This window comes from Rhamphochromis sp. 'chilingali' (genome assembly GCF_963969265.1).
Source record: "Rhamphochromis sp. 'chilingali' genome assembly, chromosome: 10".
Taxonomy (NCBI): Eukaryota; Metazoa; Chordata; class Actinopteri; order Cichliformes; family Cichlidae; genus Rhamphochromis; species Rhamphochromis sp. 'chilingali'.
This window is the reverse complement of record NC_137937.1, coordinates 29,890,151-29,911,826: the sequence shown is the minus strand read 5'-3', so window position 1 is coordinate 29,911,826 and position 21,676 is coordinate 29,890,151. Positions and strand designations below refer to the sequence as shown.

Genomic DNA, 21,676 nt, shown 5'->3' with positions numbered 1-21,676 from the left:
TCAGTTTAACCCTAAACTGAACAAATAATGTGTGACTGAAGAGCAGACTTTATGCTTTAATTCAAGAGGTTTAACAAAAGTATTGCATTCATTGTTTAGGAATTACAGCCATTTTGTACATATTCACCCATTTTCTGAGGCTCAAAAATAATTGGACAATTAACTGACAGGCAGTTTGTGTACAGGCGAGTCCTATTCCCTCATTATTTCATGACAAATTTAGCGGGTAAAATATCTGCAGTTCATCCCAGGTGTTCCAGTCGTATTTGCTAGCTGTTCACTGAAACACTGTTCAACTGGAAAGTAGAGATGCTGATGTGATGAAGTCATTAGGCTGAAAAACCAAAATAAAGCTATCAGCTATCAGCTTTAGGAGTGACCAAATCAACAATGCAGTTGATTTCTTAAAATTCTCTCATTCTTAAAAAGAATAAATGCACTGGCCAGCTCAGCAATATCAAAAGGCTTGAAAGTCCGCTGAAATAACGACAGTGGATGACAAGGAGGAAGGCAATCACGCCAAGGTTTATAAGGTACAAATCATGATGTTACACTAAAGAACCAGAAGACCTGATTAGGTTTTGTCAGAAAAGTTAAGAGCCTGAACACTTCTGAAGATAATGATAACAATAAAATTGGGGGGATGACAGTTAACCTGCTGCAGAAAATTGGGTAGAGAAAAGTATGGAGAAGGAAGGGAATAGCTTGTGATCTGAAGTATACCACATCATCTGTCAAACATGGTCGAGGTAATGTTGTGGCATGGGTATGCATGGCTCCAAAGTGAACTGAGTCATTAATATTTACTGATCATGTGACTCTTGTTGTAAGTAGCAGGATGAATTGTGAATTGTACAGATAATAAAAAATACAGAGAATTGCACACTGCTCAGATCCAGCTAAATGATGGAAAGCTGGTTGGATAGCACTTCACAGTGCAAATGGATAATAACCGAAAGCATACTGCAAAAACAGACCAGGACTTCCTCTGGGTCAATATTAGTATCATTTCCTCTTTATTGTCCAAATACTTATGGACCTGACTGTAAAAAGTAAATATGTTACTTGACCCAGTGGTTAGCTCTCTTTAGCATAATGACAAGAAACTATTCTCTAAGTCACAGGTGTCGAACTCCAGGCCTCGAGGGCCGGTGTCCTGCAGGTTTTAGATGTATCCTTGATCCAACACAGCTGATTTAAATGGCTAACTTACCTCCTCAACGTGTCTTGCAGTTCTCCAGAGGCCTGGTAATGAACTAATCATTTAATTCAGGTGTGTTGACCCAGGATGTTATCTAAAAGCTGCAGGACACCGGCCCTCGAGGCCTGGAGTTCGACACCCCTGCTCTAAGTTAACAATATCAGCTTATGATCACCACTAAAGTTCATGTTCGTCAAACCCAATGATATCGGCAAACCTATGAGAGGTTGCATGAAACGTTTAAGCTTGATACAAAAATAAAATAAAGAGCTTAGAATCTGTTGTGTAAACTTCAGAACCATAACATACTGCGGGCAACCTTCATAGGAGTGTCAAGCATGTAGTGTGACTTTAAACACATGTTTTACTGCCACAACTATACCTGGCCCATCTATGAGGGCAGTGTTGGGAAGGTTACTTTTAAAATGTATTCCACTACAGATTACAGAATACATGCCCCAAAATGTATATAGTAACGTATTCTGTTACGTTACTCAGCGAGAGTAACATATTCTGAATACTTTGGATTACTTAATATATTATTTAGCTTTTTACAACAGCATGAATGTACCATTGCTGTGTGGTTTATTACTATTACTGAAGGTTATTCACCATACCAATAGCAACTAGATTTTAAAATCTTAATATAAAATGAGTTACAGTAGGGTGGACATTAGGTAAGACTGCACGTTTTGCAGCGATCTTGTATAGAAAACTATTCCGCGTGTATATAAAACAGGTTTGCGGCTCCAAGCCGTAAAGGGACCTCCGTCGTGTTCCGTGTCGGGCTCGTAGCTGAAAACTAGCTTTACTTTGTTGTCTGGGTCAGCTTTGCTAAGGAGAGACGGAGAGAGACGTTGAAAGGCTGCTCCAACGGAACTTATTGTTTCGGAGGAAAACACGAACACAGTGTACAGTCGAGTCTTAATAGCTTACTTACAACTGGGCTCGTCAGGCACTCTTTTTGGCTGCAGTGGTTATTATAATATTTACATGCTTACAGCTCCCGTTTCTGGTCAGTGACAACTCGTACTTTTCCACTCTTTTTCTCCCTCCCTCGCGCTCACCGACACATAACGGGTATGTATGGCAGTACACCTGGGCCTGTGGTGCTGAACAATACCATCCATATTTCACCAGCGACAGAGTCATTATGAGACGCGAGATTGAGACACAGGCATTTGAGCCTCTTAATGCGTATTTTGTTTGGTTTCCACCGGTGTGGAATTACCAAAAATAGAGAGGGCATAGCCTAACATATAAAACAGGAAAAGACCGCTGTGTAATCCCTTTATTTCAACAAAGTAACTATTCTGAATACCACCTTTTTAAACGGTAACTGTAACGGAATACAGTTACTCATATTTTGTATTTCAAATACGTAACGGAGGTACATGTATTCCGTTACTCCCCAACACTGTATGAGGGTGACCTTAATTTTGATCTCAAACATGCAACGTTTTGTGAATATGTCCTTACATGATCAAGATGTTATAATTTTGTCAAAAATTGCTCACAAACCAGCAGTAAACGCCAGCCAACGTACTCAGAACTACCTTTGTGTTAGTTCCCACTACAGGAGACGTCGCCACAACCACATTATTTGAAGCACAAACAAGCTGATACACAGACACAAGGTTCGTGGATGGTAATTAACAGTCAACCTATGTAAAGTGCAACATCAGGTGGTAAACAGTCATTTCCTGGTTTGTGATGTGCTCTCTTATGAGACTGTTGGGATAAATCAAACAACTCAGAGCCCCTTGGGGAACTGTTTGGTACTCAGCACTGATGTTTGTTAGCCTTTCTACACTGAGGAACTGGACTCTAACCAAGCCTCCCTGTTTCTATTTTTCTCACTGCTACATTTTGAAGTTTGGGTGACTGGCAGGGCTGAGCATTCACACTTATAAAGGTTATAGGGAGCTTTTAAACTGCCAAGTTTATTTCTAAAGGAGCTGTCTGTCAAAATGACTGGCTTTACACAGATCAAAACACACAAGCTGAGACACAGTTACTCAAACACACACGTGCACACACATTTTTTGTTATTCAATGAGTGTGTCAGTTTGTTTTATGGTGTTTTTTTCCACAGTTCGTATGCCGAGTTGTTCATCTCACATCGAAAGCTATAGCACCAGTGCTAACTTAATAATATCATATTGGCTGTTGGCCCTGCGACAGACTGGCGACCTGTCCAGGGTGTACCCCGCTTCTCGCCCTATGACAGCTGGGATAGGCTCCAGCGCCCCCCGCAACCCTGAAAAGGATAAGCGGAAGCGAATGGATGGATGGATGGATGGATGGATATTGGCTGTGGATGAAGATAAAACTCAAATAAGCTGTATACCTCAGCTCAGAATATTTAGGTCTATAAACTTTCGGCAACTACTTATTAGTTGCTGGTAGTTTTGTGTCAGAGCTCAGAGGTAAATATTTTAGTTAAGCTGTTAAACATAAATGTTGATTCACACTCCTGTTTACTTCATACATGTGTGCTGTGCCTAGAAAGCCTTGGATGAAGAGCTTCCCAGTTTATCTTAGGAAAGCAATGTGGATGCGTACTGTAAATTTACAATAAGCATAAAAGGCTTACATTTTGGAACACAAAACTTTTTGTTTGCTCTCAGACTGGCCTCACTTTATTGGTTAGCTGACAGTTTCCAGCCAGAAAATGCATACAACAAAATCCCTGTGTTAAACAGCTTTAAAGTTGTTTCTTACACAGATATTCCCTCGGAAAACTCAACAAAGACAAGGTGTGCAAATAGCGTTCACAATCACACAGCTCGAAACCAGACCTACAGTGACCAACGTTATCCCGTTATCAAAAAGAACATACAACCTAGAATATCGTCCAAAACATCTGTCATGTTTGATTCTTGCATTCTCAAACTAAATACACACAGTAAAAATGCTTTATCATAAGAAATATTTGATGCCTAAAGAACATATATTTACTAAAAACAATGCAGATCTCCAATGTTCCACCTGATTTCACTCAAGTGCAAACCATCCAGTTATTTATGATTCTTGTCTCCTATAGGAGTAAAAGGACTTGTGCATCTTTATGAGACAAAATAATTAAATTAATTAATTTAATTTAATTGTCTACATACAAAAAAGCAGTATTCCAATCAAAACTTTGTTCCTGGAGCTTTTGTTTGATATAGGCATGATTGTGAACTCAAACATTAAACGCACATGTATCCAGTTAAATGGTTTACAGTTATACCAAATATTTAAAATAATCATAAAGAAAAGAAGCTTAACGCACCAACTTATACAGGAAACCACACACACAATAAGCCAAATGAGCAAATGGTCCCTATTTTTTTTTTTTTTCAGTTTAATTCTTATCCATAGATCAAATGGCTCTCTGACATCTGTTCCTTTGCACAATTGACACTCTGGTCAGGTATTTGCTTCTCATGGAAAATGGAAATCAAACCCACAGGAATTGTGTTTTATTACAGATTTACTAGTGACCAAAACCACTACAGTTAATAGCATCAACTAGGCTACAGAATTTGTTATTATAATTAGGAAATTTTAAATAAATAACTCATTTTTTCTATGTACAAAGTACAACACACTTTTCTTAGCGTTGTAACAATCATGGAACATAGATACAAATGTATACAACAGGCTTCTGTGGTGAAATGAGAAATGTGCATCTTGACTGAATCCTTGCTACAACAGATTGATAGATAACGACCTATTCTGGTTTTGGATGGGGGGACAACATTGAATAGAGGATTTCGAAAACAAAGGTTCAGAATCAAGTATGAAATGTGATATAGCTTTTTAGGCAGAAAAAAAAAAGCTATATTAGTTATTAGTAAGCTATATTAAATTATATTATATTAGTTTAGTTTTCTAGGCTTCCTTATTCAAGAATTAAGTAAACTAGAACTGTTACACAAACATAATACAACTTCCATGACTTTGGTTAACACGTTTGGGTGGCTATCGTTAAAGGCATAACTGTAAAGTCAACACAGTTTCACAGTTCCAAAATTTATACCGATATACAAATATCCACATTAAGATAGCAATCCACACCACATAAACATGATATGGTGATATGAGCAAAAGCTGAGGCGTAACTCCAAGATGCGTGGGTGTATTTATCTACACACCTCCATGGATTTTATTCAGGGACCCACTCAAGGTTATAGGCAGGTGACACGGGGAGATATGGTTCTTCAGTAGCTGATAACAATCAAAGTGTGAAGCCGAAGCAAAGCACTTTATACTGCGTTTCATTTCTTCAAGGGCTTCAAAGCATGAGCTTATTCACAAGCACTGCTAAACACACGATATTATATCCAAAGCCTCTTTCAGTGTTCCATTTCCAACACTTAATTGTGCAGTACGGTAGACTATGAGCAGCTGCTTGATGACTTGTGGAACACTATGTCTCTCTGTCTGCCTGATATAATTAATTTATTATTATAATACATCTTGTTTGGTATTGTTATATATTATTTTGACACACATCATCACCTTTTTGCCCTGTATGCAGCGCAGGGTGCCTGTTTGAGGAACCCATGCAATGAACTTTGCATATCACCCTGTACCTGTAAATTTACATAAACTTAGTCTAAAATCAAAGCTAAAATCTTTTCAGGCTACGTGTCTTTGCAGACCCTCTCTTCAGCTCTGTGAAGCCACATCTCTAATAGTTTTGCAGTTCAGGAATGTTTTTGTAGAGGTCCAGTGAGTCAGGATTGGAGAATGCTCCTCTTTGTGTCACCTCCCGACCAGCAATCACTTGTTTTACAGCTACCTCCACCTTCTTACCGCTGATGGTATACTGTAGAGGAATGAAATAAAGGCTGTCATTCAACAAAAAGGATTTTTCTATTTGCAGCCTGACAGAATAATATAAAGTTTTTTCATAACTAACTGATAGATTTCTTTTTTTTCTTACAGGAATGTCTCTGGTCTCCAGCAGCAGGGCGGGTACGTGTCGAGCAGACAGAGCTTTTCTAATGGCTCCTTTAATCTTTGCCACCAACTCTGGACTGAAGGGCTTACCAGGTGCCATCTTTAAGAACAAAATAACTCTCTCTTCTCCGTCAGCGTTGTACTGTGGAACACAAAGACTGTCTGACACTTCCTCAAACGCCTCCACTGCAGAGAGGAGAGGAAAGGAGAGGGCAGAGGGCAAAAAGGCAAACCAAAAAAGATGAGACACAGAGAGAAAAAGATGTGAGAGGTGAAAAGAAAATGAGAGTAAAGATTAAAAGAACAGAAAAGACAAAAAGTGTCAAACTAAGCAGCATGAGTACGTACGGAGAATGGCAAGTGAGTAAACTTTAAAAAGTGGACAATGGGATGGCAAAGTCTTATTTTTCCAGGAACATAAAAAGAACCATGACTCAGAACCATTTTCTTTTATTATCTTACACCCACACCCTACTCCATCTGCAGATAAAGACTCACCAATGTTGTAGATCTCTGAGCTGCCGAATCGGACTCCGTTGGGGTTCAGCGTGCCGTCACTACAGAAAAAACAGATTTTCTAAATTCAGAGCTGGCGTTCCTGTAATTGCGAGCCATTTTGCCACAAATTTCCACAGGAAAAAAATGACTCTACTGCCTAGAGTTGTGACAAAATATCACACAAAAGGGTATGAAGTACATTTAAGCCTGTCCTGATGAATCAATAAAACGTATTGATTGCAGTTAATGGCTGACCTTCTGCCCAGCATGACAATGCCCCCTGTCTTTGGATTGATTTTACAGTAGTCTCCGTGGGCCCACACCCCTACAGAATGAGAAAAGGAAAAATTTGTCTGAAACTTTGATTTTTTTCTTTTGTGCATACTTGAAGAACACATACTGAAAACAAACATTAAAAAATGAAGGAGCAATAAATGCAAATAAAAACAGTTACATAATGTAAGCACAGATAAATTTAAACTGGGCGATATTGCTTAAAGGGTAGCTGTACAGCAGGGGTATTACAGGTGTCTCTTTATGTACATGTAAACTGTAAATATGTTTCTATTTTTACACAACATTTGTGTGGTTACCGGGATATGTAGAAAAGTATGCTTTATGATATTTGCTCTGATTCTCGTCATTCCAGAAGTGTGTTGGCTGGCAGGGGATTGGCTTCAAGCAGACAAGCTCCCCACTCTCTCCCCACACAGGCTTACCTGTTAAAACACATATTTCACAGGAACAGAAAGTTGCGGTGTGTGTTTCCCTGCAACCCATATAAACCTGGGCACACGTCCATATGCACAAACACATAAGCGTATAAGAGACACAGTATAAATCCTTCTCTGATAAAAACAAAAAGAATGTGTGTCGCTCTCAAAGAACCTGATACCTTTAGTGTGTGGTTTCACACAACCCTAACAGCCTCCCTCAGGACGGTGTTATAGGCTTAAAGACTGACTAAAATAATCCCAAACTCTTTCTACAAAACTGCCTTTAAATTATCCTTCAATCCACTCTCCTTTGAGGTGGTGGAGACATGCCAGTACAGCCTGCAGCAGGGAGCTGGGGAAAGAGGGACTGAAATCAATGACAGAAACCTAGAGGGCTTTGAAGACTTCCACCATGATAAAAAATAAATAAATAAATAAATAAAGAACAACACCCTTTTTATTTGAAATTAATAATTTAAAAAAATGTGTTTCGCTAAAGTTGGTCAGTATATTATATATATATATAAAGTTATCTTTTTTGTCAGGTAAAGGTAAAGTTCAAATAGAGGTGGTTAAAATCATAACACAATGAACACGTCCATATATATATATATATATATATATATATATATATATATATATATATATATATATATATATATATATATATATATATATATATATTAATATTATTATTATTATTATTTTTTTTTTTTTTTTAATGCAGCCTGAACCTGAAACTTATTTAAAAGCTGACCACAATCCCCTTGACTCTGTTGCTCTATTGTCCCCATACAGTAAATCTCTTAATTGCTATTGAGGTTGAATGAAACAGAAAGTGGTAGGAGGGATTATTAAATTCTGAAGAGATTCACCCAGAGTCTTACCGTCAGGGCTCCAGGCTTCCACAGCCATGCCGAGATTTCTTGATTGAATCTCACCTCGATACACTGGAACTGTTGGGTTCTGGCCCATGAAACACGACACTATGTCAGTGCCACCTGGGAAAAGAGTTGAGAGAAACCGGGAAGTTTTCCATTATATTTCTGCAACAGACATATAATTTTTCTAAGAAGTTAAAATTGACCAGCTTGTGTCTTAAGTTTTTGTCATTAACGCTGTTGGAGGAACCTTGACCTACAAAAAAGACAGAGCAATGGGAAGTCTGTTAACTCTGTAGCGTCTTAATAAATTCATTGCTGTGGTTTTCATTGTACCCTGAATAAAGTCAGTGAACCCTATAACAGTTATAGCAAGGTTTTCCCATTATAACAGAGTACCATCTGTGTTTCAAAGAGGTGTTCTTTTCTTCTTTTTTTTTCTTATTCCTCAGTGAACATGGAGCTGATGAGCGATTCTAATTGTGATTTCTCCTACAAGCACTGTTGCTCGTCTACATGTATTTTAGCAAACTTTATGCTGGCTTTTTTATTTCTGTTTTAAAAGTGGAATCTCCTCAGCTCTTGCCACAAAGAACCTTGGCCAAACATTACTATTGCCCCTGACCTCTGGATCTTAAACTTTATAAATAATAGTAAGAGCTGTGGTAACAGGAACAGGAAGTTGCTTTGGTGATTCTTCAAGTCTTAACTTTGACCATGTTTGGCATATACTTTTAACGCCTATGATAAAGACAATCTTTAGTTTCCATATTCCACTTATTTATCACCATTTCTGAGGGGTACCAATAATTTTCTCTACAAATTTTAATTTCAAAAACTTTCCAGGAAGGCGTAGACCATTCTTTAATCCTTTAGAGTCATTGGATGTGCCAGTTTAAGATGACCTAGCAGCAAGACGCAGTTTCCTTTTAAATTATATTGAAAGTGCAGACAAAAATAGATTGAAGCCAACAATATCGGGTATGCTTCTGTTTTAGACACATTTTACTGTAAATAGTCAGAAGTCTCTTAGATATTTTATGATGTGATAAAGATAATGAATCACATTTAGTGTGGTAGGACTAGGGTTAGGGTTAGCACATATGATGACTTAGACCTCAAATGGTGAAACTGGTTGGAGGGAGGCAATGTGTACGTTTTTACCTTATTTCATTTAGTTTGGAATACTTGGAATGTACAGAGCCACACCCATATCACGTAACTATGTAAAATATCAGCAAACACTGACCAAGAGACATTATCACACTTAATACCAGTGTCTTGTATTTTTTTGCTCCACACACAGGCAGCATTAGCTCGCTGCTCCACCTTCATTGACCTATATAGGAGTTCCTTCCCTTTGCAGCACTTTCCTAAAACTGTCATGAAGACGCACACATCTATTCATCTCTTTCTACCTTCCAATCATATACCATTTCTGACACGTTCTATTCATCTCCCTTCTTATTGTTTGTTCTCTACCTCCCTATTTCGTTCCACTCTGCGTGACAGATACCATCCATCCATCTCGTTTGCTTTCTCTCAGTTGCTCTATGCCCTTCTACTGCTCCTTCCTCCTTTCTTGCATTTCTTTGTTCTTTACACTCGTTTTCTCCGTCTCTCTTTCTGGCAGGTTCTTTATTGAGCTCTAATTGGCTCCCAGGAGGAAGTAGAAACTTTGTCTTCTGATTAAACACACACACTTATAGTGGGACGATACGCAATTAGATTAATATTACATTTACCTTAATAGGTGAGTACAAACACACAAAAATACATACATACACACACAAACAGAAGCACATTTAAGCCAAAAGTCAATGTGGTTTTCTTGGGATGCCTTCCATCATCTGACATGTAGTGTGCATGTGTGAGTAAGGTGTATATACACAAGAGTGCAACGTGTCACACTGATCTGATGCTCCTAACAGCAGTGACTATTTTGAAGTGAAGAAAAAGTTTTTTTGAACTCCCCAGTTAGTTTTCATAGATTTTTGCACATGTGAGTGCGTGCACGCACATCTTCTTTCATTTGTGGAGGTGTTACTGCTTTGAAAAACTACCTGCACAGTTTGAGGTCAAACAAAGCCACCAACTGAGACAAACCAAGCAACCTACACAGCTAACCTACACATGAATTCATTTATCCAAAAATGAACTGAATTGAAACCAAAAACTAAAGGAAAATTGAAAAGATGACTTGGTAAATACTTCAAAATTAACACAGAGAAGAGAAGAGAAGAGAAGAGAAGAGAAGAGAAGAGAAGAGAAGAGAAGAGAAGAGAAGAGAAGAGAAGAGAAGAGGCGAGGCAAAATGGGTGTGGAGAGCTGACATATGGAGAGTCAGATGGAGGTATATTAGGATTGAGTAAATCCAGCAGTGAAAGTGTTAAAATCACCCACTGAAGAGCAACAGGGGTCTGAGGTCCCTGCTGAACAGAAAACACACAAACACTCTCCTGATATACACGACAATCTCCGTTAAAAGTTTTCACAACCCCAAGTAGACTTTAACTGAAGCACATGTTTATACACACACAGTGACACGGGGTAAAATCAGCAAGGGACCCACATATATGAGCATTCAGAACACACACACACAGCATTGACCTCATGGGTCAAGGTTAGGTCGGTTGGCAGCCAAAAGGGTTGCAGCCCTCTGTTGCCCTTGGCAGCAAGATGGAAAGTGACTGGGGCAGGACCTGCTGTTTCGAGTCACACATTCACAAAGAGCCAGCGCTATAATTCCAAAAGGACGAGTCCAGATGAATAACAAATTGGGTCTTCTTCACAATTTACCACTTTAGCTATCATTTTGTTCAAATATTATAACACTATACTGTCAGAGGAACAGCACAGGAACAGGTTGAGCTCTTTGGAGACAAAGTCAGAGAGGCAAAGCTGAGATGGTTTGCACATTCTAAATAAAACATGTTTGATGGCCAAGCAGTAAGGTATACAGGCATCTGAAATCTTCTACTTTTTCCCCTCATACTTCTGCTGCTGGAGTATGGCAGTCCCAAAACCTTATGGTAAAATATAATGTAATTTGGCACAATGGCTGAACTGATGCACCTCAACGGCACTGTTGGGATTAAACTCATTTTTCTAATGCCAAAAGCTACAATAGTTACAATACCTACTGTTTCCATAAGCCATTTGACTCATTAAAAAATCTTTACAAAGTAACTATAAAGGATCTTTAAAGTGGAAGAAGAAAACAGTTTTATCTGTTTAGCTAACATGGTTTCTCAGTGCCTCTGTTATGTGATACCATTTAATACTGAACTTGTTTTATTGACTTACTAACGCAATTAAAAAGGGGATGAATACAGCTTTGTATTGAGCTAATAAGCAAAAACTTGTTTTTCCTTGATTCGTTCTATGTGTTTGTCTCATAAAAGTTGTTGATGTGTGTCACAAAATCGTATGAGTTGTTGAGTAACAACCTATAATGCAAACAAACGAAAATGTGTAATTGCCATAACCAACTATTTTTGAAGTTTTCAGTAGATTCTTAAGCCTACAGCAAATTTTGCACAGACCACCTTCCTCACTAAACAGATTTCTTTCTTCACTTATCTTACAGACTCTGCAGAGACACAGATATTTACGACAAAAATAACCTAAGAAAATCTGCTTGCAGATTTCTTCTGTTTATTTTCCATCTCTCACCAGATTTCTGCCTGTGATTGACATTTCAGCTGACGCTTGTGTCCAGCATTTCGACTTACATGTCATTGTGAGCATGTGCAACTTTGCATATGTTTGCTTGTGTATTTGAGGCTATATGCTGTACCCATTTGGGCTGTCATTCACAATGGCTGCGTGTATGTGTATGCAAGCGTGACATTCCAAGCTGCTTCTCAGTGTGCGTATGTGTGTGTGTGTGTGTGTGTGTGTGTGTGTGTGTGTTTGTGTGTGTGTTTAATACGTCAGTCACCCAAGCTCTGCTAAATGTTAAACGTTTCAGGACTCACAGAAAGAGACAGATAGCATTCTACTGGCCTGACAACATCACAATGGGCTGAGAAGCACTGTGTGCGTTAGACCCGTGCGTGTGTGTGTGCATGTGCGACAGTTGTGGGTGGTGAGGAATATGTAGCCTTCTATACAATTTATTGTTTTATTATTATGCATCAGTCCTTTTGTGCTTGTGTCAGAGATGCTTTTCTGTTTTAGCTTTAAAATTTCAAAATACAAATACAGTATATATTTTAAATGTTTTAAAATACTTTTTTTTTTAGTTTAAGTATCCGGTTTCTGTCATAAAGACATCGGGAACCAAACAATTTGTTGCTCAGACATCACATTATGCACCAGAATCATCTTGGATATAAATATCTTGATTTGTCAATATATATATAAAATAACATTAGGTTAAATATAAGTAATCTTACATTTACATAATCCTTCTTTTCTTTCATTTTTGTCAGGGATGTTCCTTACAACTAACTTATTAGTTGTTTAAACACGAGAGAAAAAAAAATCAAAGTGGTCAACCAGTCTAAATTAAAGAAAACACTCAGAACACATCTAAAAATAAACACAATCTAATGGACAAGGCTAGACATTGCATTTGTATTTGGGATCAACAGGCTTGCTAGTTTTGCTAGTGTGTGTTCTAATGTGCTCTTCTTCAGTTTTGTGAAAAGCACTTTAGGGGGAATTTCAAAAGGTCAGAAAAGCTCATGTTTCAACAACAGTGAAGTATTGTACAGTTATGATAAATGTTAAACTGGCCAGTTCACGTTCATGTTAGCTGTTAGCTATTAGCAATTACCCGTTTACCAAAAATCTTGCCTTAGGGTGTCACAAGCTAGTGCCAGTGTTGGTCCCAAGCCCAGGTAATTGGGAGGGTTGTGCCTGGAAGAGCATCTGGCATAAGATTTTTGCCAAATCAAATATGTGGATCCAGCTGCTGTGGAAACCACTGGAGAAAAAACAGAGCAGCTGAAGTTACCTTTATCCAATAGCCACCTTAGCCATCTGTTATCATTAAGATAGTGGTTAGCAGCTATGGCTAATATTAAAATGATAACATTAATGTGAGAGCCAGGCAACAAACACCATCAGTCCTGTCTGCAGAGTTGTAATGGATGGTGTTAATTTTACAGAATAAAACAATTAAGTCTAAAAAATGCCAAGTTTCTCTGAAAGTACCAGACTGAAACTGAGGAAAGTCTAGACACAAGATAACAGCCTACCTGACTAACTGTATTTGATTGGTAATTAAAATGTGGAGCTTAGTCACCAGATGCACAGAACCACAATTTTTTTAAGTAACTTGGAAATAGTAATCTCCGATAGTATTTTATCAAGTATTGAGTAGTTTCTTGGGTATCAGTTTATCAGTAAATTCAAGTATGGTCACTCACTGATAAAAGCTAGCATATCACAAGTTGTCCTCAATGTAGCTACAATGCAGCTATTATTCTTAATCAAAAACAGGAGAAAGATGAAATGGAGTATAAAGGATACTCGATGGCTGAATCAAATTAAAAATAAACAGAACTTGGTTTCATTTGTTAGTGAACAAAACAGACAACAGGTCTTTAGCAATAACTGGAGAAAAAACAACAACAGCTGGCACGATTAATCTTTACTTATTGTGCAGGCATTTCATGCATTATGTTCCTAGTTAAGTAGCTATTAATTTGAAGCGCCACAGATTGTCTGTCAAATTTTTATAAAGAATATATTATAGACAATAGTTTTTTTGTCAAACCACAACCTGATTAGCAGAAAATGCACTAATATGCACCTGTTGAATATTTCATTCATTAAAAAAGTATACTATAAATTGTTCTTATTGAGTAAAAGCTTGACATTTTTAAATTAATTAAAACTGTAATATTAATGTCTAAGACAAATATTTATCTACAGTTCTTTTTAATGATTAAATGATTTTGTGTCATAATTCTAAATAAACATTATGTTATTCTTAAATTCTTAAGTATTAGAAAAATAATATGTGTCCTAGCAGGTTATGTGTTATTGAGTCACCTGAAATGGAGCCCAGCAGCACGGTGCTCTTTATGCAGCGGTAGACATAGTCGTAGATCTGAGGTTTGAGAGGAGATCCAGTAGACAGGATAGTGTGGAGGGACTGGAGATTGTGTGTTTCCGCTAGAGAAGGAAAACACAAAAGGTAAAAATAAATAGCGAAAGAAGATGAACAATAAACTCCGTAGTTTAGTTATTAGTAATACATAACTGTGTTTGAAGTCACTTTTTGAATACAACCTAAAATGTTCCTAAAATGTTGAGTGTTAAAAATTCAGTGAGTTCCGGAAGTACAATAACTTTGGATTCATTAACTGGTCAAAAATAATGTGGGCAAATTGGAAAATCTGAAAAGATTATTTGGGATTCTCATTTGCTTCAAGAGAGCAAATGAGCAAAAACATTGGTTTTTGATCAGACTCAATATGCAGTTTACCTGCTTGTATTGAGACAACAATAGTCACACTTTTATAGTGAGGCTGCACATATTTTAGAATTACTGGTCTGGGATCAGTTATCACAGTGGTTACCCCCCCCCCCCCCCCAAAAAAAAAAAAAACAACCCAAACCTAACCAAGTTGGAGTCACCAATCATTTGAACCAAATTAGTAAACCAAACACATAAAATGGGTATTCACATTTGAACAGCTGTGGCTTGTTGCACCCCAACTTGTTGTGTTATTGTAGTTTGCCACCCTGATGTGACAGAGCATGCAACGTACCGCACACATCGCTTTAGCCATCCTCAAGATCCATGTCCATGTTCTCTGTCACACACATATGCCCAAACCACAAGCCAATAACACTCTGGGAACTAATAAGGTTCCAGCAACTGCCCCTTGCTCTGCGCACACACACACAGTTGGACTTTTGCTACCCCCCACCATGCCTCCAGGTGTCCAGTCCAAATGTCATCCTAGGGAAAAGGGCCTCTCCGCTGGGGCAGCCAGTGAAGAAGCTCCCACTATCCTCCTCGGGCCAGTGGAGGCATGCATGTACGCACGCACGCACGCACGCACGCGCACACACACACACACACACACACACACACACACACACACACACACACACACACACACACACACACACACACACACACACACACACACACACACACCAACATCTCCCTTTGCCACGCTCTCTTTCTCTAATAAGCATCCAAATGCACACACACAATGCCAACTGGATCAAGTGGCTGGCTGACTAATAGGGGTGGGGCAGCGAGCGGGAACAAGAGAGCGAGACAAGCACAGAGACACAGCAATGTTTTATTTTTTTTATGCCTTTCTGTTTAGTATTAGAATTAGGAATGGGTTCAGCTCATTTAAAGTTAAAGAGAGACGCACAAACAAGGGCAACAAATGCAGATTTGTGGCGATTATCAGAATGCACTGTGCTACATGGTGACACTTGGTATATGCAAGTTTTTTCTGTTTGCACTTCTGACAGAAAAATTGTTAAGCCTGGTGGCTGCAATTTAGCCATACACTACAAATGTTATTACTGCAATGTGTATGGATGACACACACAGAGCTCTTAACACACACAGCTGGTTTGGTACTTTACTTTCTTGGAATCCTATTTCAGTGTCCCACTATTTCCTGTACATTGTACTCCTGAGTGTAGATGGACAACAAAGTAAATTTAGACTAAACTCACATTAAAACCATTATATTTTGATTTGATGAAAATCATGTAATGTTTCTTATATGCCATATAGGCTTAATAAATCCTGGACTTCACTGTGATTTCTTCATGTTTGTTTTAATTTTTCCAGCTGGCAGCGGATGTTTAAACCCATCAATTTTCTTCCACAAATTAGGATAACAGTTGGGCTACAGCCTATCCCAGCTGCCATAGGAAAAGAGGTTGGGTACACCCTGGACACAATGCCAATCTAAAGAGAGTTAACACAGAGAGACAAACAGCTATTTCTGCTCACATTCACACCTATGGCCAATAAGAATGTCTTCAGGCTGTGGAAGGAAGCTGGAGAGAGAACCCACGCAGACATGGGTGGAATACAGACAGCCTGTGGATTCGAACCCAGGACCTGTGAGGAAACAGTGCTAACCACTGTGTTACTTTAGAAGTAGCTAAAAATCGCCCCCAAAAACACAAGTGACTATAGTTTCGGTAGAGCAGTTCATCCACTTACTGAAAGGTTGGTGGTTCCCTGGTCTGTATACCCAAGTATCTTTGCCCAAGATACGTAATCCCAAGTTAGGGGTGGGCGGTATAAACAGTATATGGTAGAAACGATATAAATTTGGCCAGCAGTAGAGATTTTGACCATACCACTCTACCGCGATAGCGCATGTTGCTAGGCTACGAAGCCGGACCGCTTGATGGATTGTCGGAGCATTACGGCTACCGTAGTCGGGAGCCTCAATGAGTAATACGTACTGTGCTTCAACATAATATTACTGCATTGTGTGTGTATAACCTCTTTTTAGGTTTTATGGATATTATACATTTTTATGCTAAGGATATGTCGGCCAATTTCCACTGGAAATGCCTTTTGGTTAAACTGTCAGCAAGGAATTTGCATTTGCACTGTTAAATTTTTATATAGCTTTAATGCACATAAAAACCAGCTGCTTGTTTAAGTGAAAATACATAGATGGGGGTTTTTTTGCACTAATAAAGTTGTGGAGGAGACAAAGTATTTTGTCTTGTGCCAATTATATCGTCAGTTATATCGTTATCGCAAATTTTCAAATAGATATTGTGCTAAATATTTTTGGCCATATTGCACCGCCCTATTGACATATCTATTGTAGTAGTAAGGAGGTGGACTACAATATCAAGCTCAACTGCAATCTGATCAGATCTTAATGCCAGCCCACATCGATCGATGGCTAATTGGAAAATCTAATATATTTATATCAATATAGTTAATCTGCGTCAGACTGCCTGGAGTGAATGCATATCTGCAGGTATCTTTAAAAACCACCTCCACCACAGCTCCTTCTTTTATGATGTGTTTCACTTAATCAATGTAATATCTGCTTTCATTGATGCTTGTTCTATTTTGTGCTAACATCTATGGATGTGGAAAGGCTGGGAGGTGTACAGTCCCAGAATAGAGGTATCAGATATAAATTACTGCAGATGGAAATAACTGTCTCTCAAACTATAGTTTTGCTGTCTAAAATATGGCTGTGTGAAACTGAAATATAGCTTAACTAATTTAACTAGAATTCCTGTTGCTTTCCAGTGAAATGAACACCTACAATAATGCGAAACAGGTATAAAATCTAGAATTCTTACAAATAAGGAAAACCTGATGGAAGTTACTCTATAGCAAAGACTAACAACTGTGCTGTGATAGTGTTTTGTTCTAACACAATACAGTATCTAATTTGTTGCTGCACAAGTTCCAAAGAGTAACCACTACATGAAAGCTAGCAGCAAGTCAAAAAAAAAAAAAAAAAAAAAAAGCACCAGCACAGCTCTGGTTATCTGTCCAGATCTTTTTCTTTCTCTAGAAAGTTGTGTCACTAAAAGCAATTAGGTGGACCTATCCATGACTCATATGAAAAATCATAACAGCCTTTTTATCCTTTTAATTCAGTGTCATACTCCAGAACATAGGGCAAACTGTTATTTCATCCAGTTAATGGAATAAAGGACATTCAGAGTCAAACAACATTACTATTATAATCATTACTGTGTCCATCTGCTCTTATTGCTACAAATTCCATTCTCATAAAGTAGGTGTGTATGTCTATATGTCTGTGACCATGCTCACATATTTATTTTACTCTCTTCTATCCATGAACACAACTTACAGGGTGTCAGGTTCCTCTCCTGCAGCACAGACAGCCACTTGGCCCCGGTACCAAAGATAGTGATGCTGATGAAGAAAAAAAAAAAGATAAACATTATTCAGTTTGCCAGAAGTAGCGAGTGTTCTCATATACTTTGAGAAGAAAAAGGAAAAAAAAGAAGAAAGAATTTGCGTCAGTGTTGCCAACACTGACAGTCATTGCAAAAGGCCTCCTACATACATGTACTATATTCTGCATTGTGACAGCAGGAACTCCAAACAACAGAACCAAGCTAGCAGACTTTATGAGTGGGGGTGGCATAAATATTGTTGCCAAGTTTCACTGCAATCTGGCTGGCTATTTTGGAAAGATGCTGCTGGACAAAGTGATGGATGAATAAGTGATAGATTCACAAAGCTGCCAATGATCCTTGTGACATCACAATCTTTACCATCACTGGGATATTCCTGAGTGTGTCAAACACAATTAAACATATCCTGTTTTAGTTCTTGGATGCTTTTGATTAATATCTTTAAACAAGAGACGCGGTGAACAACTGCAAATATTAAGAGAAGCATTTTTAAATTCTCAAGGAGTTTTGTATATAAAACCCTCACAAATCTGTGACACCTGTTACACCAACAGGCCAGTAGTCACTGTCAATGATGAGGATATATACATCCTGGACAGGGAGGAACGGTGATTTGAGCAAGGAGTCAAGGAGGACATTTACGTGAAAAGGGAAAGACCATCTCTGAATCGAGGAGGGGGCGTAAGGGTACATCTTTCACCACCTTACAATGCTGTTATTGCAGTAATTCACCAACTCTCTATGAATGGTACTCATGGCAATTGATCAATGGTCATTGACCAGTGGCCATGACAATTTTCATATTATTGATCATGAAACGGACCTCATGGCCCATTGTTAGTCAGTGGTGCTAGTTTCAGTCATTATGTAAATGTAATGTTTAAAAGGTTGGGAAAACCTGCAATGAAAATGAAGAAGTCACTTGGATGAGTGACGAAATGTTTCTCACACTGAAAATGCTGCATCCAGATGAAGAGAATCAATTTTTGGGGGTCTCTGAATTCTAAAAATGTGACACTTTAGATATTAAATAGTATGAAGATTATTTAGATACAAAAACATTGTACATCGTTTTAAACCAACATTTCTTGGTTAAAAAAAAAAAGGTTAAGCTTATCTTCTTCGTAACATTTGCCAGATTGTTTGCAAGTACTCTACTCTTTATGGGTTTCAAAACATTTTTCAGTTGTCCCATGAAATCCATTGCCAAGAAACACATGCATGAGTGCAATAAAGCCCTTATATATCTGTATTAACATCACTGTACATTACTTTTAAGGCAACGGTCAAGTAACTTCTGAATACAATATTTGTGATACTTGAAAGACCTGCCAGTCTGCTTAAGACTTTGGTGCTGAGACTGAACTGTAACATGGCTTCACTTGTTGCCCTGAATCTATGCAGACAAGGCATAATTTCATTGTATCTGCTCTGAATGCAAAAACATAAAAAGGGCAACAGTTATTCAGCAGACCTTTGCCCTTAATCCCATGTGCTCCAGTGGAGCTGCTCAGTAGTCTGGTTGGACAAGGAAGCTCCCAGCGGGGGAGTGTGTGCCACTGTGTAAATGTAAAGGAAGGTGATGTTAAAACAGCTTGTGTGCTCATCCTTCTAGACAGATAACATTTTAAAAAGGAAAGAAAGGGGGAAAAAAAACTGGCATGGACAACTTTCAACTGGGTAAATACAAAAGAGAGCTGAAAAAAAAAAGACAAATTGCTTCTTTTTTAGATGTTTCGCAAGAAAATTGTTCAGATGAGAATGTAACAACACAACGGTTGCTCACAACAATTCTGGGAAAAATAATTTTAGAAAGTTTTGTCTGCGTGAATTGATGTCACCCTGACAGCTGACAACAGTTGGGAAACGTGGATGGTAAGAAGCGACAAAACGTCACTTTTGTGTTCCCCTGCAGTTTTAATTTTAAAACAAAGGGCCTTTTCAAGCCTGTCTGTAAATGGGTTTATTTGTGTCTCAGTCTATGTCTTGCTGTCTTTTTAAGTTATTTTTGTTGACATTAAATCAATCAAATTTCATCCATCGCTATGGTAACCATTTATGTCAATCATAAAAAGGGCTGTCTCTATAAGAACAAACAAAATAACAGCTTGATGAACAATAATCAGGAATTGTTTTGCAGTGCAAGATCTCCTTTGCTCTCGGTGGCTCGTTTTGATTAGTGGTGATAGGGGTAAATGAAGAGAGTGAGGATTTGATAACTGTCTCAAGATGCAACATGAAGTATGATTACGCAACTGTTGTCAGTGCTCTTACTGCCAACTCACACTGAATCAAGTGTTTTATCTTGTTTTACCTTGTGAGTCTAATGTTATATCACACTATGTGTAACATTAAATGTTAAACCTATCTGACGTGATCAGACCTAACCAGACTTGGATGGCCATTTTCTGCAAATCCGGGAAAGAAGAACTGGGACCAGTAACAATGGTTTATGACATTCATACAAAAACTGTGTTTCACTCTTGTCGTCCTGAAAGCATGCCCTCAAGGGCACCAACTGTACATGATGGAAAACCAAAATGAATGCTAAATTTTCAAAAGGTCCTTCTCCACCAGCATTTGATTTAAGATGGAAACTTACAAGACTTTGGGAAGACAACAGAGGAACATAAAGTATAGAAAGTACAAAAGTAGAACTATAGTGTCTAAAGTGCCTACGCCTTAGACGTGTGCTTTCAAGCTGTACTTCTCATTCACTTACAGTGTGGTTCATAATAAGGTAATAATATATTTCATGATATTAGAAATCTAAGAAGATTCAAACAGAAGAAAATATTAGAAAACAACATACTTTATAATACTTATGTATTATTTTGTCAGTATTTAATTAAGTTCTTTTAAAAATCGATTTTTTAAATTCATAGAATCTGTACTTCATCAAATGAATTTACAAAATAATTTCCAGTGAAATACACTGCAAATGTATCAAATCCTTTAAATATTAAATATAGTGTGCTTGTTTTAGTGTAAAGGAAAAAAGAAGAAGATCACACACCAAGCAATTTAGACATATCGATAGACTAATGGACGTTTTTTCTGCATTTTGCATGCAGACCCTTTTTTGTTCTCTAAACCTACATACAGACAGTCATTATCCATCCTACCTATCATCTCTGATCCGCATATGAAATTTTTGGTTTCTGGCTACCATGGAAACAGTCTCTCTATTCTGATTGGAGGCAGGTGGCCAGGTGTAGCTGCTAATTGGGTGCTTAGGATGGAGGGTGGAGGAGAAGCTGTGAGTCTCTGTTTGTCAGAGTGTGTGACAGCATGTGCAAATATACCCGTGTCTGTTTCAGGGAAGACATGTTACTGGACGCTACTAAGTCAATAAAAGACACTCAGGAGCAATCAGACACAAGAGCACCTCTGAGCAATTATCATGGTAATGTGTCCCTACGCGTGTCGTGATGTAGCAATTGAAGCTCCACTTGTCAGTGGAGTTTACAAATTATTCTCACACTTGTTCTCCATCACAGTAAGTTGTTTGAATATGTTAGAGATATGAAGCATTGTCCTCTTCGCATGTGCGTTAG

General features: G+C 38.2%; 1 protein-coding gene across 1 annotated transcript in view; it reads right to left on the bottom strand.

Annotated features, from left to right (window-relative positions):
- Positions 1-3,814: 3,814 nt before the first annotated feature.
- Positions 3,815-21,676, bottom strand: part of aacs (acetoacetyl-CoA synthetase) — a 41,017-nt gene continuing 23,155 nt past the window's right edge. The window contains exons 11-18 of the mRNA XM_080893650.1: positions 18,050-18,114; positions 14,256-14,378; positions 8,256-8,369; positions 7,246-7,371; positions 6,908-6,977; positions 6,653-6,711; positions 6,138-6,340; positions 3,815-6,020 (exon numbers count right to left, since the gene is read on the bottom strand). Of these exons, the coding sequence (XP_080749776.1) occupies positions 5,883-6,020; positions 6,138-6,340; positions 6,653-6,711; positions 6,908-6,977; positions 7,246-7,371; positions 8,256-8,369; positions 14,256-14,378; positions 18,050-18,114 (898 nt within the window). The 3' untranslated portion in view covers positions 3,815-5,882. The remainder of the gene's footprint in view (positions 6,021-6,137; positions 6,341-6,652; positions 6,712-6,907; positions 6,978-7,245; positions 7,372-8,255; positions 8,370-14,255; positions 14,379-18,049; positions 18,115-21,676) is intronic.